The 20,136-nt window shown below is 38.7% G+C and overlaps 1 protein-coding gene across 1 annotated transcript in view; it reads right to left on the bottom strand.

The window, feature by feature from the left end:
- Window positions 1-20,136, bottom strand: part of SFMBT1 (Scm like with four mbt domains 1) — a 126,438-nt gene that overhangs the window by 50,455 nt on the left and 55,847 nt on the right. The window contains exons 3-4 of the mRNA XM_047096769.1: window positions 10,649-10,803; window positions 355-449 (exon numbers count right to left, since the gene is read on the bottom strand). Coding sequence (XP_046952725.1) covers window positions 355-449; window positions 10,649-10,676 — 123 coding nt within the window. The 5' untranslated portion in view covers window positions 10,677-10,803. The remainder of the gene's footprint in view (window positions 1-354; window positions 450-10,648; window positions 10,804-20,136) is intronic.

Here is a 20,136-nt window from a genome sequence, read left to right on the forward strand (position 1 = left end):
TGAAAAAGACAAGTGTTGCATTGAGTGATAGAAAATAAACAAAACCAAAAAAAGACTTTAAAGTATGTCCAGGGGCACCTGGCTGGTTTGGTCAGTAGAGCACTCTGATCAGTGTGACTCTTGATCTCAGAGTTGTCAGTTCGAGCTCCAAGTTGGATGTAGAGGTTACTTTAAAATAATAAAATAAAACATGTCCAGTTTTTAAAATGAGGGTGGCAAGAGGAGGAAAAAAGGAAAAAGCACCCAAATCCTTTCAAGTGTCCCAACTTAAAATAACTCTAAACCCTCTAATGATGGTACCGTGAGTCAAAGGAACAAGGTGCAGTCAGTAAAACAAATACAGGTAGTGCTTACATGTTTAAAAGATCCGTAGGGTACTGCAGCGGACCCTGTCTCTTCTAGGTAATCTTCCCAGCTTAACTCCACTTCTTCCACACCAGATCCAGCATCTGGAATTAAAATCAGAACAAAAGAAAACTCAAGACTGTAAAAACATAAACTTAGTAACCCTAACTTACACAATTTACTTCACATCAAATTAACCGATTTGATTTTACACACAAAATAATCAGACATTCAGGTTTTTAAAAAAATTTTTTAATGTTTGTTTTTGAGAGACAGACACATAGAGTGTGAGCAGGGGAGGGGCAGAGAGAGAGGGAGACACAGAATCCCAAGCAGGTTCCAGACTCTGAGCACAGAGCCCGACGCGGGGCTCAAACTCACGAACCGTGAGATCATGACCTGAGCTGGAGTCTGACGCTCAACCGACTGAGCCACCCAAGCACCCCTCACATGTTCATTGTAAATGGCAAGTTCCCTTTGTGTACTGATGATCAATGAATCTCAACAACATGGAAGGGTGACATGCTGTCTCCTGCTGGACTCCATCAGGGAGGGATCCACCCAGATGGGCCATATAAAAGCTGGTGAGAGTATAACTATTATAATCACTTTGGACTATAATTTGGTATCTAATGCCAACTACCTGAGATACTTAATAGGCATTTCTTTTTTTTTTTTTTTAATTCTTTAAATGTTTATTTATATTTGAGAGAGAGAGAGACAATGCACGAGCAGGGGAGGGGCAGAGAGAGGCCAAGACAGAATCTGAAGCAGGCCCGGGCTCCAAGCTGTCAGCACACAGTCTGACGTGGGGCTTGGCCTCAGGAGCTGTGAGATCGTGACCTGAGCCAAAGTCGGACGCTCAACTGACTGAGCCACCCGGGTGCCTTAATAGGCATTTCAAACTTAAATTTTCAACCTGAATCCTCCTTAGTACTCTCCAATTGCATAAAAGATACCACCAGTCCATATTTTGGCTCAATCCAAAAATGTGGGGTTATCCTTTTTTTCCAACTTCTCTTTCACATCTACAGATACATCAAAATCATCAGAAAACTCTGTAGGTACCACCTTTAAAATACACTCCAAATCAAATCACTTCCCACCATTTCTATTGCTCTCTCTCTAGCCCAAGACCTAATCACTATATCCTTTCACCTTTTAATCAAAATTACAACGAAATCTAAACTCTTTGGAAGACTGTGAAGGCCCAATCTGGTGTGAGCCCTGGCTGCCTTCCCTGCCACTTCATCCCCAACCAGCCTCTTGTGTGCTCACTGCACTCAAGTGACCCTGGGATTCTTACTATTCTTCTCTAAACATGCTCTTTCCTCACTGATTTCCTCAAAGACCCCTTCCCCAGTGTCATTCACCGCTTCATTACATTCAAGCCTCTCCTCAAACGTCCTGTTTCCAGAAAGGCCTCCCATCACTACTTCTCTAAAGCAGACACCCCAGACTGTGCTTCCATTATCTTACAGGCATTCAGAAGTACTTGCCAGTATGCCATACACCTTTGTATCCTCCACGTTAGAAAACAAACTCTACCAAGACAAGACTTCATTTTGGTCACTCCTGTATCTGTCACAGCAGACTCAATAAATTTTTGTTGAGTGAGCAAAGATTCAAATATTCCAAACTCCACTAATTCCAATTTACATAATAAACTCTTTAAGAGCAGGATTTTGTTTACTGACGTATCCTCACTGCTCAAAACAATGAGGGGCACTAGCAGGTTCACAACAGACAGCTGCTGAATGAGTACACCCTAGGGGAGTCCATGCGTAGGAGGCAAGTACAAGGATGCTCACCACAGCACTGTCTGTGACAGCAACAGACAGAAGAAGAGATAAATTATGGCAATTCCACAATGGAGTAGTACTGTATCGCAGCTGAAATGAATGAACCAGTATTGACACAGATAAATCTCAAAAAACAAACAAACAAACAAAAAAAACCACATCAAATAAAAACAGCAAGTACAGAATGAAAAGCACAAGATACAGTTTAGGCTTCAAAGCAAACTTTGCAGTATAAATGTTTATAAATGCATGCATATTAATAAGAGTATAGAAACAAAGGTGGGAAGGATATACATCAACTACCTTTGGGAGATGGAGAGGAGAAAACAGGAAGAGAAGTACAAAAGAGGCTTAAACTCTATTAGGCTTTATTTCTTAAAAAAAAATGGGAAGACGTGAAAACATGTTCAACATCATTAGGGAAGTGCAAATCAAAATCACAATGAGATACCACCTCATACCCACTAGAATGACTATTATCCCAAAAAAGCAGAAAGTAAGTGTTGCCAAGGATGTGAGAAATTGGAATCTTTGTGCATTGCTGGTCTGCGGATGTAAAATGGTGCAGCTGCTGTGGAAAACTATACGGTGGTTCCTCAAACAATTAAAAATACAATCACCCTGTGACCTAGCCATTCCACTTCTGGATATATACCCCAAAGAATTGAAAGCAAGGACTCAAACAGATAGTTGTACACAAATGTTCATAGCAGTAATATTCACAATAGTCAAAAGGTGGAAGCAACTCAAGTGTCCATAAACGGATGAACAGATAAACAAAATGAGGTGTATACATACATACACTGGAGTATTATTCAGCCTTAAAAATATGGCACATATGACAACATGAATGAACCGGAGGACGTGACGCTGAATGAAGTAAGCCACTTGCAAAAGGACAGATACTGTATGATTCCACTTACATGCCAATAGCTAGAGTACTCAAATCCACAGAGACACAGACGAGAATGTAATTCCCAAGGACTGGGGGGAAAGGGAAATGGGAAGTTATCATCATGTAATAGGTACAGAGTTGCAGTCTGAGAAGATGAAAAAGTGCTGGATTGGGTTGCCTGGGTGAGTTAGTTAAGTGTCCAACTCTGGATTTCGGCTCAGGTCATGATCTCACGGTTTGTGGGTTTGAGCCCCGCACTGGGCTCCACGCTGACAGTGCAGAGCCTGCTTGGGATTCTCTCTCCCACTCTCAGCTGCTCCCCTGCTCACATGCACACACACTCTCTCTTTCTCTCAAAATAAATAAATAAACTTAAAAAAAAGTGCTGGAGATCACTGCGGTGATGCACAACAGTGTGAATGGACTTCATGCCACTGAACTGTATACCTAAAAATGGTTCATAAGTAAACTTTGTGTTAAGGACATTTTATAACAATTTAAAAAATGGAAACAAATACTGGACAACGTTAACATTAATTCTTCACAGTAGGTACCACAGGTGTTTGTTATATTGTTTTCCACTCATTTTTATCAATGTGTGTTTGTTATATTGTTTTCCATGTTTGAAAATTTTCACCAGAAATTTAACAAGCCAACAAAGACTACATGGGCAGCATCCTGGAAAGTATGGGTCAGTAGAAACTCAATTTCCATTATTAAAACATAACAAGGCTGATGATTCATGGTCCTCAGCCAGGAAACTACTCCCTCAAACAGCATGCTAATTTACAAAGAAAAAATAAACAACAAAAGGGGCAACCGGATGTCTCAGACGGCTGGGTGTCTGATTCCTGATTTCAGGTCAGGTTGTGATCTCACAGTTTGTGGGTTTGAGTCTAGTGCTGGGCTCTGCACTGAGCGCTCAGGGCCCACTTACGATTCTCTCTCTCCCTTGCCCAGCTCACGTTCTCTCTCCCAAGATAAACATTAAATAAACATTAAAAAAATAATGAAAAAATACTAAAAATAATGAATTAAAGAACTAAAACCTCTAATAATTAAAAACTACTGACAAGCCAAGAAGAAACAAACTAATAATCTGATCAAAAAATGAGCAAAATAGGGGAGCCTGGGTGGCTCAGTTGGCTAAGCAACCGACTCTTGATATCAGCTCAGGTCACGATCTCGCAGTTGTGGGATTGAGCACCCATCGGGATTGGCTGGGATTATCTCTCTCTGCCCCTCCCCTGCTTGTGTGCATGCACACACTCTCTCTCAAAATAAATAATTATTTTATTTATCTCAAAATAAATAATTTTTCTTTAAAAAAAAGAAAAATGAGCAAAATACATAAAAGAAATGCAAATAGTCCTTAAACATATGGAAAGATGTGTAAATTTACTCAATTTAAAAGATAAGCAAATTAAAACTACACTGAGGTATCAGATTGGAAAAAAATTCCAAAGTTTGACAACATACTCCTCTCTATAGTGAGGCTGTAGTTAAGCAGGTAAACCATAATGACACAACCCTAGTGAAAGAGAACTTGGCAATATCTAGCAAAATACATATGTATTTGCCTTTTGAGCCAACAATTCCACTTCTAGGAATCTATCCCAAAGATAGATATGCTGGCAAAAATACAAAAAGACGTATGTGCAAAACTATTCATTGCAGCCCTATTTGTAATACCAAGACTGGGATCAACCCAAGTGTCCACCAGCAGGGAACTGGCTGAATTAAATATGGAAGATACATCTATATAGCTGGAAAAAGGAAGGAGAAAGATTACTACATACTGATGTGGGATAATCTCTAGTATAGAAGAGATATGAATATCAATATACATGTATGTATACACATTCTTGTTTATAATTTTTAAATGAGTAATAAAGTAATAAAACCAGTTATGTACATGAAGAATAAAAAGGATGAATAAAAAGAATAAAAAGTATCAGAATGCCATTATATGTAACTATGTAGACATTTTTACAATTTAGAAACATATTTAAATCAAAAGAAAAAAATTCCAGGGGCACCTGGGTGGTTCAGTCAGTTAGGCTTTGGACTCTGGGTTTTCACTCAGGTCATGATTTCGTGGATCCTGGCACTGAGCTCCACTAGGTTCTGTGCTCACAGCACGAAGCCTCCTTGGGATTCTCTCACCCTCTCTGCAACCTTCCCCACTCACACACATTCTCTTTCTCTCTCAAAACAAGCAAACATTTAAAAAAAAAAAAAAAAGGAAAAAAATTCCAAATGAAAATGAACTGAAACAAATATGCTTAACTGTTGGTGGCAAAACCAACAGGATTACTTTATGCCATATTAAAATACAATATTTGACTGCAAACCCCGGGGGAATATATTTAAAGGCAAAAACCATAAAGAAACTTTAAACCTCACACTGTTATCTTACGAACACTTGGAATATTGGTACTGTTGAAAAAATTATAGAAATATTATAGGGTAGGGATGCCTGGTGGCTCAGTCAGTTAAGCGTCAGACTCTTGATTTCAGCTCAGGTCACAATCTCATGGTTCATGAGTTCAAGCCCCATGTTGGGCTCCCTAGAGCCTGCTTGTGATTCTCTCTCTCTCCCCCCCTCTCCCTCTCCCTCTCCCTCTGCCCCTCCCCCTGCACACACATGCTCTCTCTCAAAATAAATAAATATTTTTTAAAAAACAATATAAGGGGGGCCTGGATGGCTCAGTCGGTTAAGCATCCAACTTCAGCTCAGGTCATGATCTCACCATTCAGGAGTTCAAGTCCCACATTAGGTTCTGTGCTGTCAGCTCGGAGCCTGGAGCCCACTTCAGATTCTGTGTCTCCCTCTCTCTCTAACCCTCCCCTGCTCGCGCTCTGTCTCTCTCTCTTTCAATAACAAATATTAAACATTAAAAAAAAAAAACAATAAAAAATATGGTAGAGTAAAAATAAGTGATGATATGAACATCATTATGAAACAACACATTTCCAAAAGAAAAGAGAGGCAAGCATAAAATCAAAGAAGTAGTTTTAAATTACTGAAATTTTATTTATTTATTTATTTATTTTCAGCTGATTTTATTTATTTTATTTTTTTTTTATATATGAAGTTTATTGACAAATTGGTTTCCATACAACACCCAGTGCTCATCCACATTTTAAATTAAAATTATAAATACGGGGGCGCCTGGGTGGCTCAGTCAGTCAAGCGTTGGACTCTTGATTTCAGCTTAGGTCATGATCTTGCAGTTCCAGAGTCAGAGCCCCACATCTGGCTCTGTGCTGATGGTGCAGAGCCTACTTAGGATTCTTTCTCTCTCCCTCTGTCTCTACCACTCCCCCACTCATGTTGACTCTCAAAAAATAAACATTAAAAAATAAATAAGTAAAATTATAAATATAAAATGAAGCCACCTTTTCTAAAGATGTGTAGTTTCTACCTATGTCTATGGATAAGGCTTGTAAGAAATGACAACCTAGTATCAATGAGCACCCCAGTACTCAGACTGTGATCTCCAAATATCGTATCCACTGCCCTAAAGAAAAAATCATTCCCCAGAGAAATGGTAGGTTGTAAGTCTGGGGTAGAAAATGTGCAAGAAGTACCTGGGAATCTTACTACACCAGAAAGCAAGGACTAGAATTATCACAGATACATTGATATCACACCAAAAAACACAGGAAATAATCTGAAAGAACTCTCATTGCTCTAGAATGTGGCAGTTTGATCATCAAATGAATGACAGCAATAGAATCAAACTCATCAAATATGTGTGTGTGTGCGCTTTAAATGCATGAATTAACAATAACATTTAAAACAAGATAAATCAACTTCCTAAATGGCACAGTGAGTACCTCAGTGAACCTACCCTCCCAGAAAAATATCAAGATCACTGACTAAACAATGAAAAGCAACCATTTCAAAGTTATGAAATTAACTGAAGGCACACAACAAACTGAAAAGTACTATTCCAGACAAGGTACTGGACCTGGTTAGAAGAGCAGGGTTGTGGCTTTTTAACCTGGGACTATTCCCATTCCTCATCCCTCCTTAGCTCAAAACAGAAACTTTGGAATTGAAAATACAATAACCGTAAGTAAACTCCATGGTAAGCTCCTTAGCAGAATAAGGAGGATACAGGAAAGAACGACTAAAATTAAAAACAGAGCAAAAGAAAATACTCAATCTAAACAACAGAAAGGAAACACTGAAAAAATGAAGAGTTTCAAGGAGTTGTGGAATAGCAACAAAAAAATCTAACACTAGGGCCAGCAGAGTACTAGAAAAAGAGAAGGAAGACAGGGTTGAAAAAGTATTTGAAGAAATAATGGCTGAAATTTTTCCAATTTTGGCCAAGAAAAAAATGTCCAATAAGTCTATAGATTCAAGAAACTAAGAAAACCCCAAACAAGATAAATCCAAGGAAATATGTGCAAAGATACAGCAAAAGTCAAACTTCTGAAAGCTAAAAGACAAAAAAATCTTGAAAGCAGCAAGGGAAATAATACCTCTCTTAAGATGAATGGGGGAGAGGGGATTCCAATGACAGATTTCTCACCAGAAATCATGGAATGCATGAATGCCAGAATACATACTACTTTTCAAGAGATGAAAAAAAAAAGTATCTTCTACCCAAAATTCTATTTCCAGCAAAAATATCCTTCAGTAATGAACAGGGAAGTAAAGACACTTGTCATAGTAAGGTAAAATATTTTTCACCAGATCAGTCCCCCACACACACAAAATCCCCCACAATCCCCCCCCCCCCACACACACACAAAATGGCTTAAGAAAATTCTATAAACAGAAATGGAATGACAGAAGAAGGAATCTTAGAAAATCAGGAAGGAATAAGGGACAATTTCAAGAGTAAAAATATTGAAAATATAAAACAGTTTCCTTCTCTTCCTGACTTCAAATTATGTTTGACAGTTGAGGCAAAAATTTTAACAGTGCCTGATGTGGTTCTCAAGTATGTGGAAGAAATATTTAAGACAATTATAAAGGTAAAGAGATATAAAAGCGGGTAAAGTTTCCAAACTTTGCTCAAATTAATTAAATGATGACACTAGCAAAGTATGAGAAGTTATGTATATATAGTGTTCCACCTAGAACAGCCACTAAAAAGCCACAGAAACAGATACATTAAAAAACACTACATACAAATCAAAATGGAATTCTAAAAAAGTTCAAGTAACCCACAAGAAGGCAGGAAGAGAGAGGAAAAAAAAAGAAAATAAAAAACCAAAAACCAAAAACCAATGAACAAAAACAGCAGACTTGAGTCCTAATAATTACATTAAATGTAAATGGTCTAAATACATCAACATAAGACTAAAACTCTTTTAAATGACTATATGTTTTATAGGAAATTTTGAATATAATGACATAGGTAGAAAGTGAAAGGATGGAAAGATATACCATGTAAACATTAATCAAAAGAAAACAGGAATAGGTCAGGGTACCTGGGTGGCTCAGCCAGTTGAGTGTCCAACTCTTGATTTCAGCTGAGGTCATAAACTCACCATTCATAAGTTTGAGCCCTGTGTCAGGCTCTGCACTGACAGTGTGGAGCCTGCTTGGGATTCATTCTCTCTCTCTGTCTCTCTCTCTCTCTCTCTCTCTCTCTCTGCCTCTTTCTCTGCCCCTCTCCTGCTCACACTCACTCTCTCTCTCTCAAAATAAATAAATAAACAAACAAACAAAAAGAAAACAGGAATAGGTAAATCCATAGAAACAGAAATTAAGTTAATGGTTGCCAAAGACTGGATGGAGCAAGAAATGACTGCTAACAGTTTCTCTTTGGGGGGAGATGAAATATTCTGGAATTAGCAGTAATGGTCACACAACTTTGTGAATATAATAAAAATCGTTGAATTGTGTACTCTAAACAGGTATATGAATTCATGATATGTGAATCACATCTCAAAAAACAAAAACAGATGTGCCTGGGTGGTTCAGTTGAGCATCCTACTCTTGATTTTGGCTTAGGTCATGAACCCAGGGTCATGGGATCAAGCTTCGTGGCAGGCTCTTGCACTGAATGTGGAGCCTGTTTAAGATTCTCTCTCTCTCCCTCTGCCCCTCTCCCCTGCTCACACTGTCTCTCTCTCTCCAAAATTAAGAAAACTTAAAAAACCTCAATAAAGTTTTTTAAAAACCTCAACAGTGAAAAAAGAATGTCATTATTAATTTAAAAAGCAAACAACATAATAAATGAGCCAAAGACATGAAGACACTTTTACTAAAGAGGATATAAGGATGACAAACAAGCACATGTTCAACATCACTAGCCATTAGGGAAAGGCAAATTAAGACCAGGATAAGGTGTCATTACACACCTTATCAGAAATGACTTAAAAAACAGCGACAATACCCAGTGGCAGAGGGGATGTGCAGAAACTAGATCTCTCATCCATTGCTGATAAAAACGTACAGCTACTCTGGAAAGTAGTTTGGCCATTTCTTTATTAAACATATGACCCAGCAATTGTGGTCCTGGGCATTTATTCCAGAAAAATAAAATCTTATGTATATGATTGCTCACAGCAGCTTTATTTGTAATGGCCAAAAACTGGATGCAACCAACATGTACTACAACAGATGAATAGTTAACCAAACTGTAATACATGGAATACGACTGAGCAATGAAAGGGAACAAACTTCTGATACACACAAGAATTTGGATAGCTCTCAAGAGCATTATCTTGAGCGAAAAAAGCTAACCTCAAAAAGTCACACACCTGGGGCACCTGGGTGACTCAGTTGGTTAAGTGTCTGACTTCGGCTCAGGTCATGATCTCACGGTTCATGAGTTCAAGCCCCGAATCAGACTCTCTGCTGACAGCACAGAGCCTGCTTCAGATACTCTGTTCCCCTCCCTACCCTTCCCCTGCACCCATGCGCACACTTGTACACATATGTGTACACACACACACACACACACACTCTCTCTCTCTCTCTCTCTAAAAAATAAACATTAAAAAAAAAAGTCACATACTATGTGATTCTATTTATATAAAATTTTTGTAATGACAGAGAGATGGAGAACAGATTAACAGCTCCCTGGGGTTAGAGGAGGTTGGGGGAAAGTAAGGGGGAGACGTAACTATGAAGGGGTAGCAAGGAAGAGCTCTTTGTGGTGATGGAACAGTTCTGTATCTTGACTGAGGTGGTAGTTACAGGAATCTGCATGCAATAAAATGACAGAGAACTATACACACTTTCTACCTTGTCAGTTTCCTGGCTTTTATGTTGTAATATACTTATAGGAGATGTAACTAATGGTAAACACCAGGTAAACACAGGACCTGTCAGTACCATCTTTATAACTTCCCATGGATCTACAGTTATTGCAAAATATTTCAAAAGTTACTATCAAAATTAAAAAAAAAATTTAAAGATGTTTGTTCACAAAAGTCATTTGCTTTTCCAGCAAACATTATGAGTACCCCCTAGTGCCAGGTTCTCTGCTAGGTACAGAGAAAGATGACTCACGCCTTCAAAGGGCTTCCTGTTCAGTGGTAGAAAGACAAGTCAGACAATACAGTACAGGTAAGTAATACAACTGTGCACTGTACACTATGAAAAATGATTTCTGTTCAGCAAAGCCAGTACCTGCATCAAGCTGCTGCTCCCCGTTCATTTCCACAGAACATGGGCTGTCTTCTCCCCACGCAATGGACAGGCCTTATGGTTCCGCTATGGTCTGAAAATTACTTGCAGGTCTCAAGCATCTGTTCAGTGGGCATCCAAGGGTCCAAATGAAAGTGCTGAAAGATAAAAAAGAACACATAAACAGCTTGAAGCCCCAGTGTGTTTACTCATTCCTGAGACCTGGCACCCCAGTCCGTTGAGAGTGCACATGAAACAAAAACACCTTGGCAGAAGAGATGGGATTATAGAAAAAACTGACACCTAATTTTGAAGAATGTATGTGTGGGTGTGAGTGTGTGTGCATACGTGTGTATGTGTAGAGATAGCACTATTGAGATCTTGATATCTAAAAATTGCAACAAATTAACACGTATATGAATTAGTACTCTTTAAACTCAGATTGTAATACTTAGCACCTTGACTCCTACCCACAAAAACTCTAATTCCTAATGAATTCCTGAAGGAAAAACGGTAGCTTTCAATGTTCTATCTTACCCAATGAATAAGATCAAGGATATATTACTTTATCTAGCTTTCCATTCCATTTATCGAGAATATTATGCAGAACCAAAACTTATCAACTACCTTAGTCTACAATTACAAAGGGAACCCCTCCAAAATAAGCCCCGAACCAATTTATTCTTTTTAAATTTTTTTTAATGTTTATTTATTTCTGAGACAGAGAGAGATAGAGCATGAGGGGGGAAGGGCAGAGAGAGAGGGAGACACAGAATCAGAAGCAGGCTCCAGGCACTGAGCTGTCAGCACAGAGCCCAACGCGGGGCTCGAACTCACAAACTGTGAGATCATGACCTGAGCTAAAGTCGGTCGCTCAACTGACTGAGCCACCCAGGTGCCCCTTATTTATTCTTTTTTTAAAAACACACTTTTATTGGGGGCACCAGGGTGGCTCACTCGGTTAAACGTCTGACTCTCGGTATCAGCTCAGGTCATGATCTCATGGTCTCATGAGTTCAAGCCCCACGTCAGGCTCTGTGCTGACAATGCGGAGGCTGCTTGGGATTCTCTCTCTCTCTCCCTCTCTCTCTGCCCCCCCCACTCACGCTGTCTCTGTCTCTCTCAAAATAAACTGTAAACAAATATATTAACAAAACAACTTTATTGGGATATAATTCACATACCAAAATTTCCCACTTTAAGTGTATAATTCCACAGCTTTAATAAGTTTACAGAGTTGTGTAACTACCACTATATCCAGTTTCAGAATATCTCTGTTACCATGAAAAAAACTCCATTCCCACTTGCAGCTCCTCCCCATTCTGTCTAGGCACAGAACAGGTACCTGACCTGCCCAGGGCCCAACAACTAGGAAGTAGCAGAACCAGGTTTCAAACCAAGCAAAATGTCTATAGTCTATGTCCTCGAACACTGTATTTTACTGCCTCTCAATGGGAAACAGCTGAGAGTTTCTTTAACCATGGAAAGGAAATGATCAAATCTGTGTTTCACAAAAGATCACTCTGGACCCAAATAGAGAAACCAGAGGGAGTGATAGCAAAGACAACATATAAGTATAAAACTACGTGGCAAAGGACTCCATAATTAATGGGGAGTCTGGGTGGCTCAGTCAGTTGAGCATCTGACTCTTGATTTCGGCTCAGGTCATGATCTCAGGGTAGCGGGATCAAGCCCCAAGTTGGGCTCCATGCCAAGCATGGAGCCTGCTTGGGATTCTCTCCCCCCCCCAAAATAAAAAAAAAAAATTTTTTTTAAAGAAGACACCATAAATAAAGTTCAAAAGTAAAGGAGTTTATCTTAAAAGTTCTCATTATAAGAAACAATTTTTTGTAACTATGTATGGTGATTGATACTAACTAGACTGAGTTTGGTGATCACTTTGCAATGTATACAAACATCAAATCATTATGTTGTACACCTGAAACTAACAGAATGTTATTTGTCAATTATACTTTACTACCAATAAATAAATAAATAAATAAACAAACAAGACAAATGAGATGGGTGAAAATATAATGGGTTAATTTCCATATATAAACTCCTATAATTCAACAACATCAAAAAAGAAAAAATGGGCAAAATACATAACTGATCCACATTTAATGTTTTTATTTATTTTTGAGACAGAGAGAGACAGAGCATGAGAGGAGAGGAGCAGAGAGAGAGGGAGACACAGAATCTGAAGCAGGCTCCAGGCTCTGAACTGTCAGCACAGAGCTCGATGCGGAGCTTGAACTCACCGACTGTGAGATCATGACCTGAGCCAAAGTCGGACGCCAACCGACTGAGCCACCCAGGCGCCCCATAATTGATCTACATTTTAAAAAATCAGAGTTAAAGCTTATAAAAATGTGCTCAATCTTATTAGTAGTGACGAAAATAATTTTTAATTATATACTATTTTTTCACCTTTCAGATTGGTAAAATTTTAAAAACTAAAAAGAATTGTTGGCAAGGAAGGTGGATGAATGGGAGAAATTGGGAGTACAGATTGGTACCTCTTTTTTTTGAAAAGAAATTTAATGAAACATAATTTAACCTAGAAAGATTTATAAGACACAAACTCTTTGAGCAGTAATTCTAGTATTACGAATCTTTCAGAGTGCCTGGGTGGCTCAGTCAGTTAAGTATCCTACTCTTGATTTGTGCTCAGGTCGTGATCTCGCAGTTTGTGAGTTTGAGCCCTGCACTAGGCTCTGCGCTGACAGTACAGAACCTGCTTGGGATTCTGTCTCTCCATTTCTCTCTGCCCCTCCCTGGCTCTCTCTCTCTCTTTCAAAATAAATAAATAAACCTAAAAAAAATAAAAGAATCTTGGGAATGCAAGCTGGTGCATCCACTCTGGAAAACAGTATGGAGGTTCCTCAAAAAGCTAAAAATAGAACTACCCTACGACCCAGCAATTGCACTACTAGGTATTTATCCAAGGGATACAGGCCTGCTGCTTCGAAGGGACACATGCACCCCAACGTTTATAGCAGCACTATCAACAATAGCCAAAGTATGGAAAGAGCCCAAATGTCCATCGATGGATGAATGGATAAAGAAGATGTGGTATATATACACATATATGTATATATGTACACATATGTATACATATATGTATATATATACACACATGATGGAGTATTATTTGGCAATCAAAAAGAATGAAATCTTGCCATTTGCAACTACGTGGATGGAACTGGAGGGTATTACACTAAATGAATTTAGTCTGTCAGAGAAAGACAAATATCATATGACTTCACTCATATGAGGACTTTAAGAGACAAACAGATGAATATAAGGAAAGGCAAACAAAAATAATATAAAAACAGCGGGGCGGGGGGCGCCTTGGTGGCTCAGTCGGTTAAGTGTCTGACTTCAGCTCAGGTCATGATCTCACACTCTATGAGTTCAAGCCCCGCGTCGGGCTCTGTGCTGACAGCTCAGAGCCTGGAGCCTGCTTCAGATTCTGGGTCTCCCTCTCTCTCTCTGCCCCTCCCCTGCTCATGCTCTGTCTCTCTCTGTCTCAAAAATAAATAAAAACATTTAAAAAATTAAAAAAAAAACAGGGAGGGGAAAAAAACATAAGAGATTCATAAATATGTAGAACAAACAGGGTTACGGGGGGGGGGTATGGGAGGGGGGATGGGCTAAATGGGTAAGGGGCACTAAGGAATCTACTTCTGAAATCATTGTTGCACTATATGCTAATTTAGATGTAAATTTTAAAAAATAAAATTAAAATTAAAAAAAGAATAAATAAAAGAACCTTTCATACAAAACACGTGTTGAAGGCTTCATAACCAGTGATGTTTGCCACAGTACTATCTTGAACAGTGGGAAACCAGATAACCTGTATATCTACCAAATGGGAATGGGATGACCAATACACTATGATACACCTATACTAGGATATACTCTACAATCATTAGAAGAATTTAGGTAGATCCATAAAAGCACATGGGAATGTTATCTATGCTGCTGAGTGGAAAAATCACATGAAGGGCATTATATTAACTTTTTAAAACCCTGTGTCCATTGTTTACTTGACTACGTGACTTTTAACAAATGACCTAACTCATTTGTGCCAATGGCATCACTTGTAAAAGAGGGAGAATAGTGCTGTACCTACTTCAGAGGACTGCTATGAGGATAAATAAGACAATTCATGAAGAGCACTTAGCATAAAGCTGGCCACATGTAAATGCTGAGTTAATATTAACTTTATACAATGTTGACTGATTCGAGTTCCTATGGCACTTAGTGCATCATCTCTACACAGAACACCCTATCACTACATCATGGGTTTGACATAGCAAAGTCAGTGCTACCTAAATATCTGTTGGTTCACTAGGTTTTGAAGATGGCATCCACTTCTTATATTCATAAACTCTTGAAATATTCCAGAATATTTTGTGCAAAGAGCCACCTAGTACAAAATGATAATATATGGGGAAATATTGAATACATAATATATTCAAATATATAATATAGAATAATCAAAGCCAAAGGCAAGAGAAAATGAAAACCACAAGTCTTATGAAGCTGAAAGCTAAGGCTATGATATTTGTTTTCAAACTTACAACATCACTAAGATTTTAACCAATGAACAATCAGTTCATCATCTTAATAGGATTATGAGAAATAAACTGCTGAAGCTTTTTGCTGTAGAACATCTGTTAAATCTCTTTCTTTATTGCTAGTATGCTCTCTTTCTATGCAATGAAGGGGGAAAAAAACAGTAAAATATCCAGGAGCTTAGAATATAGAAATTTTGTAAAAAAATTTTTTTAACATTTATTTATTTTTGAAAGAGAGAGAGACAGAGTGTGAGCGGGGGGCAGGCAGAGAGAAAGGGAGACAAAGAATCGGAAGCAGGCTCCAGGCTCTGAGCTGTCAACACAGAGCCTGACATGGGGCTCAAACTCATGAGCAGTGAGATCATGACCTGAGCTGAAGTCAGATGCTCAACCGACTGAGCCACACAGGTGCCCCTAGAATATGGAAATTTAACTCACTTTTCATTTATTTCCTTTTGTTTCATTTATTTCCTACTCATATTAAATTGTTTTACTGTCTTTGTTTATTTTATCACTGATTTTGGTGATAATTTCTCTTGTGGTGACCAGAACACATTAGAGTTACTCATTTAAATAAGTTATCATGAACTAACTGATCTGAACCTTGCTCATCTTATTTAGAATATTTCAGTGAGGGGCGCTTATATTACCCTATGCCTCTACTACCAGGCTTCACATTGATGCACTTTGTTTTGAAGGCTAAGATTAAACACTGAGTAAGACCATTTATTACATGGGAAAAGTTACAATGATGCAACAGAGATTTCTGTAGGATGGATCCTCAGCCAAATGATTTAACAAATCCAACATAAATAACTCTTAAAGCACTTAGTAAGAAGGATAGGAACTCAGTGTGATTCCAAAGATATGTATCCAGTACATATAGTAGTTGCAAAAAAACAAAAAACAAAAAACAAAAAAACCAACACTTTAATTCAGTAAGTATTTATGAGGTAGTTAAAAGGAAAATTCCCATTGAAATGTTTGAATTTTCACTCCTATCCCTCAACTTAACAGATGGAAGTCCAGTAACAATTTCAACTATGCTGTTAAATATGGTAAATGCAAACAATTCAGCAAATTAGATGCTCCATTTTGGGCATATTTGCAAAGTAAATGCCCTTACAGCAAATGCTAGTGGTAGAGTCACTGTGGTTTTTTGTTCCCCAACAGATATAGATCCCTGCTGGCTTTTTACTCTCTCCAATAGTCCATCATCACTCCCTGACCTTGCATACATCTTATCTGACAGGCTCCCTAAATTAAATGTTTTGCTTCCATCTGTCAAATGTCAATGTAATTTGATTATTAAGGATAGAAATCTTCCATTGTTTCATTAAGTTGTTTATTGCCGTTGTTTTTAACCCACTGCTCCGTGTCTAACTAGGGAGATTAAAAAATAAATTAAGTCTAATAAAGTCAATCTTAGCCACTCACATCATCTAAATTAAATCTGACCCTAATTGAACTTTTCCATGATTATGTAAACCCAACACAGGGCATGTCTATCTCAATTGAACAAATCAGTACTAATGAATTTATAAAACCAAAAGAACTTCTAAACAATACCCAGAACTCAAGAATACCCTAAATTTTTAAGGTGTTCAACGTCACTAATCATGAGAAGAATGCCAATCAAAACCACAATGAAGTATCACCTCACACCTGTTACAAAGCTATTATCGAAAAGACAAGAAAACAAACGTTGACAAGGATGTGGGAAAAGGGAATCCCTGTGCAATGTTGGTGGGAATGTAAATTGATGCAGCCACTGTGGAAAACCGTATGGGGGTTCCTCAGATAATTACAACTAGAAATAACATATGATCTAGCAATTCCCCTTTTGGGTATTCAAAAGAAACAAAAACACTAACTCAAAAAGATATCTACACTCCCATATCCACTGCAGCATTATTTATGATAGCTAAGACATGGAAGCAACGTACGTGTCCACTGATAGATGAATGGATTTTTTAAAATGTGGTATACACACACATATACACACACAATGGGATATTACTCAGCCATAAAAAAGAAAATCCTGCCATTTGCAACATAGATGGACCCTGAGAGCAGTATGCTAAGTGAAACAAGTCAAACAGAAAAAGACAAATGCCATATGATCTCACACATGGAATAAAAACAAAACACCCAAACCCAAACTCATAGATACAAAGAACAGATTGGTGACTGTCACACAAAATGGGTGAAGGTGATCAAAAGGCACAAATTTTCAGTTAAAAAATATGTAAGTCCTAAAGATATCAAGTGCAGCATGATGACTCACCGTCAACAACACCATATCGTGTATTTCAAGAGACAGTAAGTCTTAAAGGTTCTCATCCTAAGACAAAAAGTTTGTATATGTGGTGACAAGTATTACTGAAACTTACTGTGGTCAGCGTTTTGCAATATATTCATATATTAAATCATTATGTTGTACACCCTGGACTAAAACAATGTTATATCTCAATTATATTTCAATTTAAAAAGCTAAATTATGAGGCGATATTTTAAAAGTGTGGTTTTAGACTAACAATGAGAAATTTTTAAGTAAAATATGGCATAAGCATACAATGTAATACAACATGGCCATTAAAAATTGTGTTAGAGAAGCGGCACCTGGGTGGCTCAGTCAGATAAGCATCGGACTCTTGATTTCACTCCAGGTCATGATCTCATGGTTCATGAGATTGAACGCCTCGTCGGGCTTTGTGCTGATAAAGCGGAGCCTGCTTGGGATTCTCTCTCTCTCTGCCCTTTTGTCTCTCTCTCTAAATAAATAAACATTTTTTTAAAAGTTGTGTTAGGGGGTGCCTGGGTGGCTCAGTCAATCGAGCATCCAGCTTCAGCTCAAGTCATGATCTCATGGTTTGCAGGTTCAAGCTCTGCCATCAGGCTCTGGGCTGACAGCTCAGAGCCTGGAGCCTACTTCACATTCTGTGTCTCCCTCTCTCTCTGCCCCTCCCCTGCCCATGCTCTGTCTCTCTCTGTCTCAAAAATAAATAAACGTTAAGAAAAAAAAAAAACACTCTGCACTACTGTACACTTTAAATGAATGAATTTCATGGTATGTGAAGTGTATCTTGATCGAGTCGCAAAAAAATAAAGTCATCTGTATTAAGAACACAACTGTGGGGGTGCCTGGATAGCTCAGTCGAACGTCTGACTCTTGATCTCAGCTCAGGGTCAGGTGAGACCAGGTCATGATCTCCTGTCTGGTGGGTTCGGGCCCTACATCAGGCTCTGCTCTGACAGTATGGAGCCTGCTTGGCGTTCTGTCTCTCCCCCTCTCTGCCCGTTCCCCTCTTGCATGCACTTTCTCTCAAAATAAACCTAAAAGAAGAACACACCTGTGCTTTAAAATAACATTATTTCCATTTTCAAATACAGAAGCTGAGGACAAGGAATCTGGGTACCATCTGGATATCCAACAGAACAAGGAGAATTTAGCTGTCACTGGTTTGTTTTAGTTAAGGTAATGCTGTGCTTTAACCAATAAATTCCAAATTACAGTTGCTTAATCCAACAGATATTTCTCACTCAGCGAAAGCCCAAACAGGTGTTCCTGAAGAGTAGGCAACTGTCCTCTACGTGGTAATTCATCGAGCCAAGCGCCTTCTGACCCAGAGCGCTGCATCTTCAACACAGGTTCCCCAAATCATTCAGCATAGGGATCATTCATGTAGGTTTTCTTGATCCAGGGCTTCTACCCACATTCTATTGTTAAAAATCGGTCACATGACCCCATCTAACTACAAGGGAAGCTGGGAAATATAATGCAGTACTTCCCACTATTAAATATGAGTGTTTAGAATTAGTACTACCATTTTTTAGAACTGATATTAACAGATACTACCAGTGATTTTGTTCAAAGAAGCCTCTATGAGTCAACAGCAGTGATACTAATGAACTGCAATGTTACTGCAATTAGTCAATCAATATTTGCTGAGCACATACTATCTGCCACATACTGTGTTAGGTAAACAAATGGGGGGAAAGGGGGTTGCTGCCCTCACAGATCTCACAATCTAGTGTGGGGAGACAGGTAATAAAGTATATAGTATGCTGAATGAAAATAAATGTTAGGGGCAAAAATGAGGCAAGGAAGGAGGACACAGAGTTACTACTTTCGAAAGAGTACCAAGGCCTTAGTGATGAGGTGACATTAGCCAACACCCAAGGGTACCTGGGGAAGTACATTCCAGACAGAAAGCACAAAGATCCTGAAGTGGGAGCTTGTAGAGCAGTTTCAAGGCCACTGCTGTTGGAGCAGAAGGATCAAGGCAAAGATGCCAGGAGATGAGCTCAGAAAGGTACCAGGGACCAGATTATACACAAACGTGTAGGCTGCTGTGAAGATCTGGGTTTTGAGGAAGACACTGGAGGGCTTTGAGCAGAGGAGGGACATAATCTGACCTCTCTTTCAAAAGGATCACTGTGCAACTGTGTTGAGAATAGACTGTGAAGTGAGCAAGGAGCCCAGGAAGATCAATAAAAAAGATCCTGGAACAATCCCAGCGAGCGTGTTAGTGGCTAGATCCACTAGAGCATCGGTGAAAAGGTTGAGAAGGGTAGAAGGAAAACTGGATGTGTGGTGTGAGAGAAAGAGCAGCATCTGGGCTGACTCCCAAGTTTTTGGCCTAAGCCACAGAAAGGATGAAACTGCCACTTAGGGGAAAGGTTTAGAGGAGGAGTGGTTTGAGAACGAAAAATCAGGGGTTCCGATGGAGAATCGGGCAGTATGATTAATTTCTTCATCATTAAAGCTTCTTTCTTTGAGTTTCCAGGAAAATTTTTTTCAATCAACAAAAGTGTAATTATTAACACTCCTTATATGAACAGTGCTTCCAACTTATGAGCTCTTTTCATATGCCATAATTCATTCAAGCTTAATAAAAACTC

The sequence above is a fragment of the Lynx rufus genome, unplaced genomic scaffold (genome assembly GCF_022079265.1).
Source record: "Lynx rufus isolate CCGP_SWC_20201006 ecotype Redwood Valley unplaced genomic scaffold, mLynRuf1.p SCAF_4, whole genome shotgun sequence".
NCBI classification, from domain to species: domain Eukaryota; kingdom Metazoa; phylum Chordata; class Mammalia; order Carnivora; family Felidae; genus Lynx; species Lynx rufus.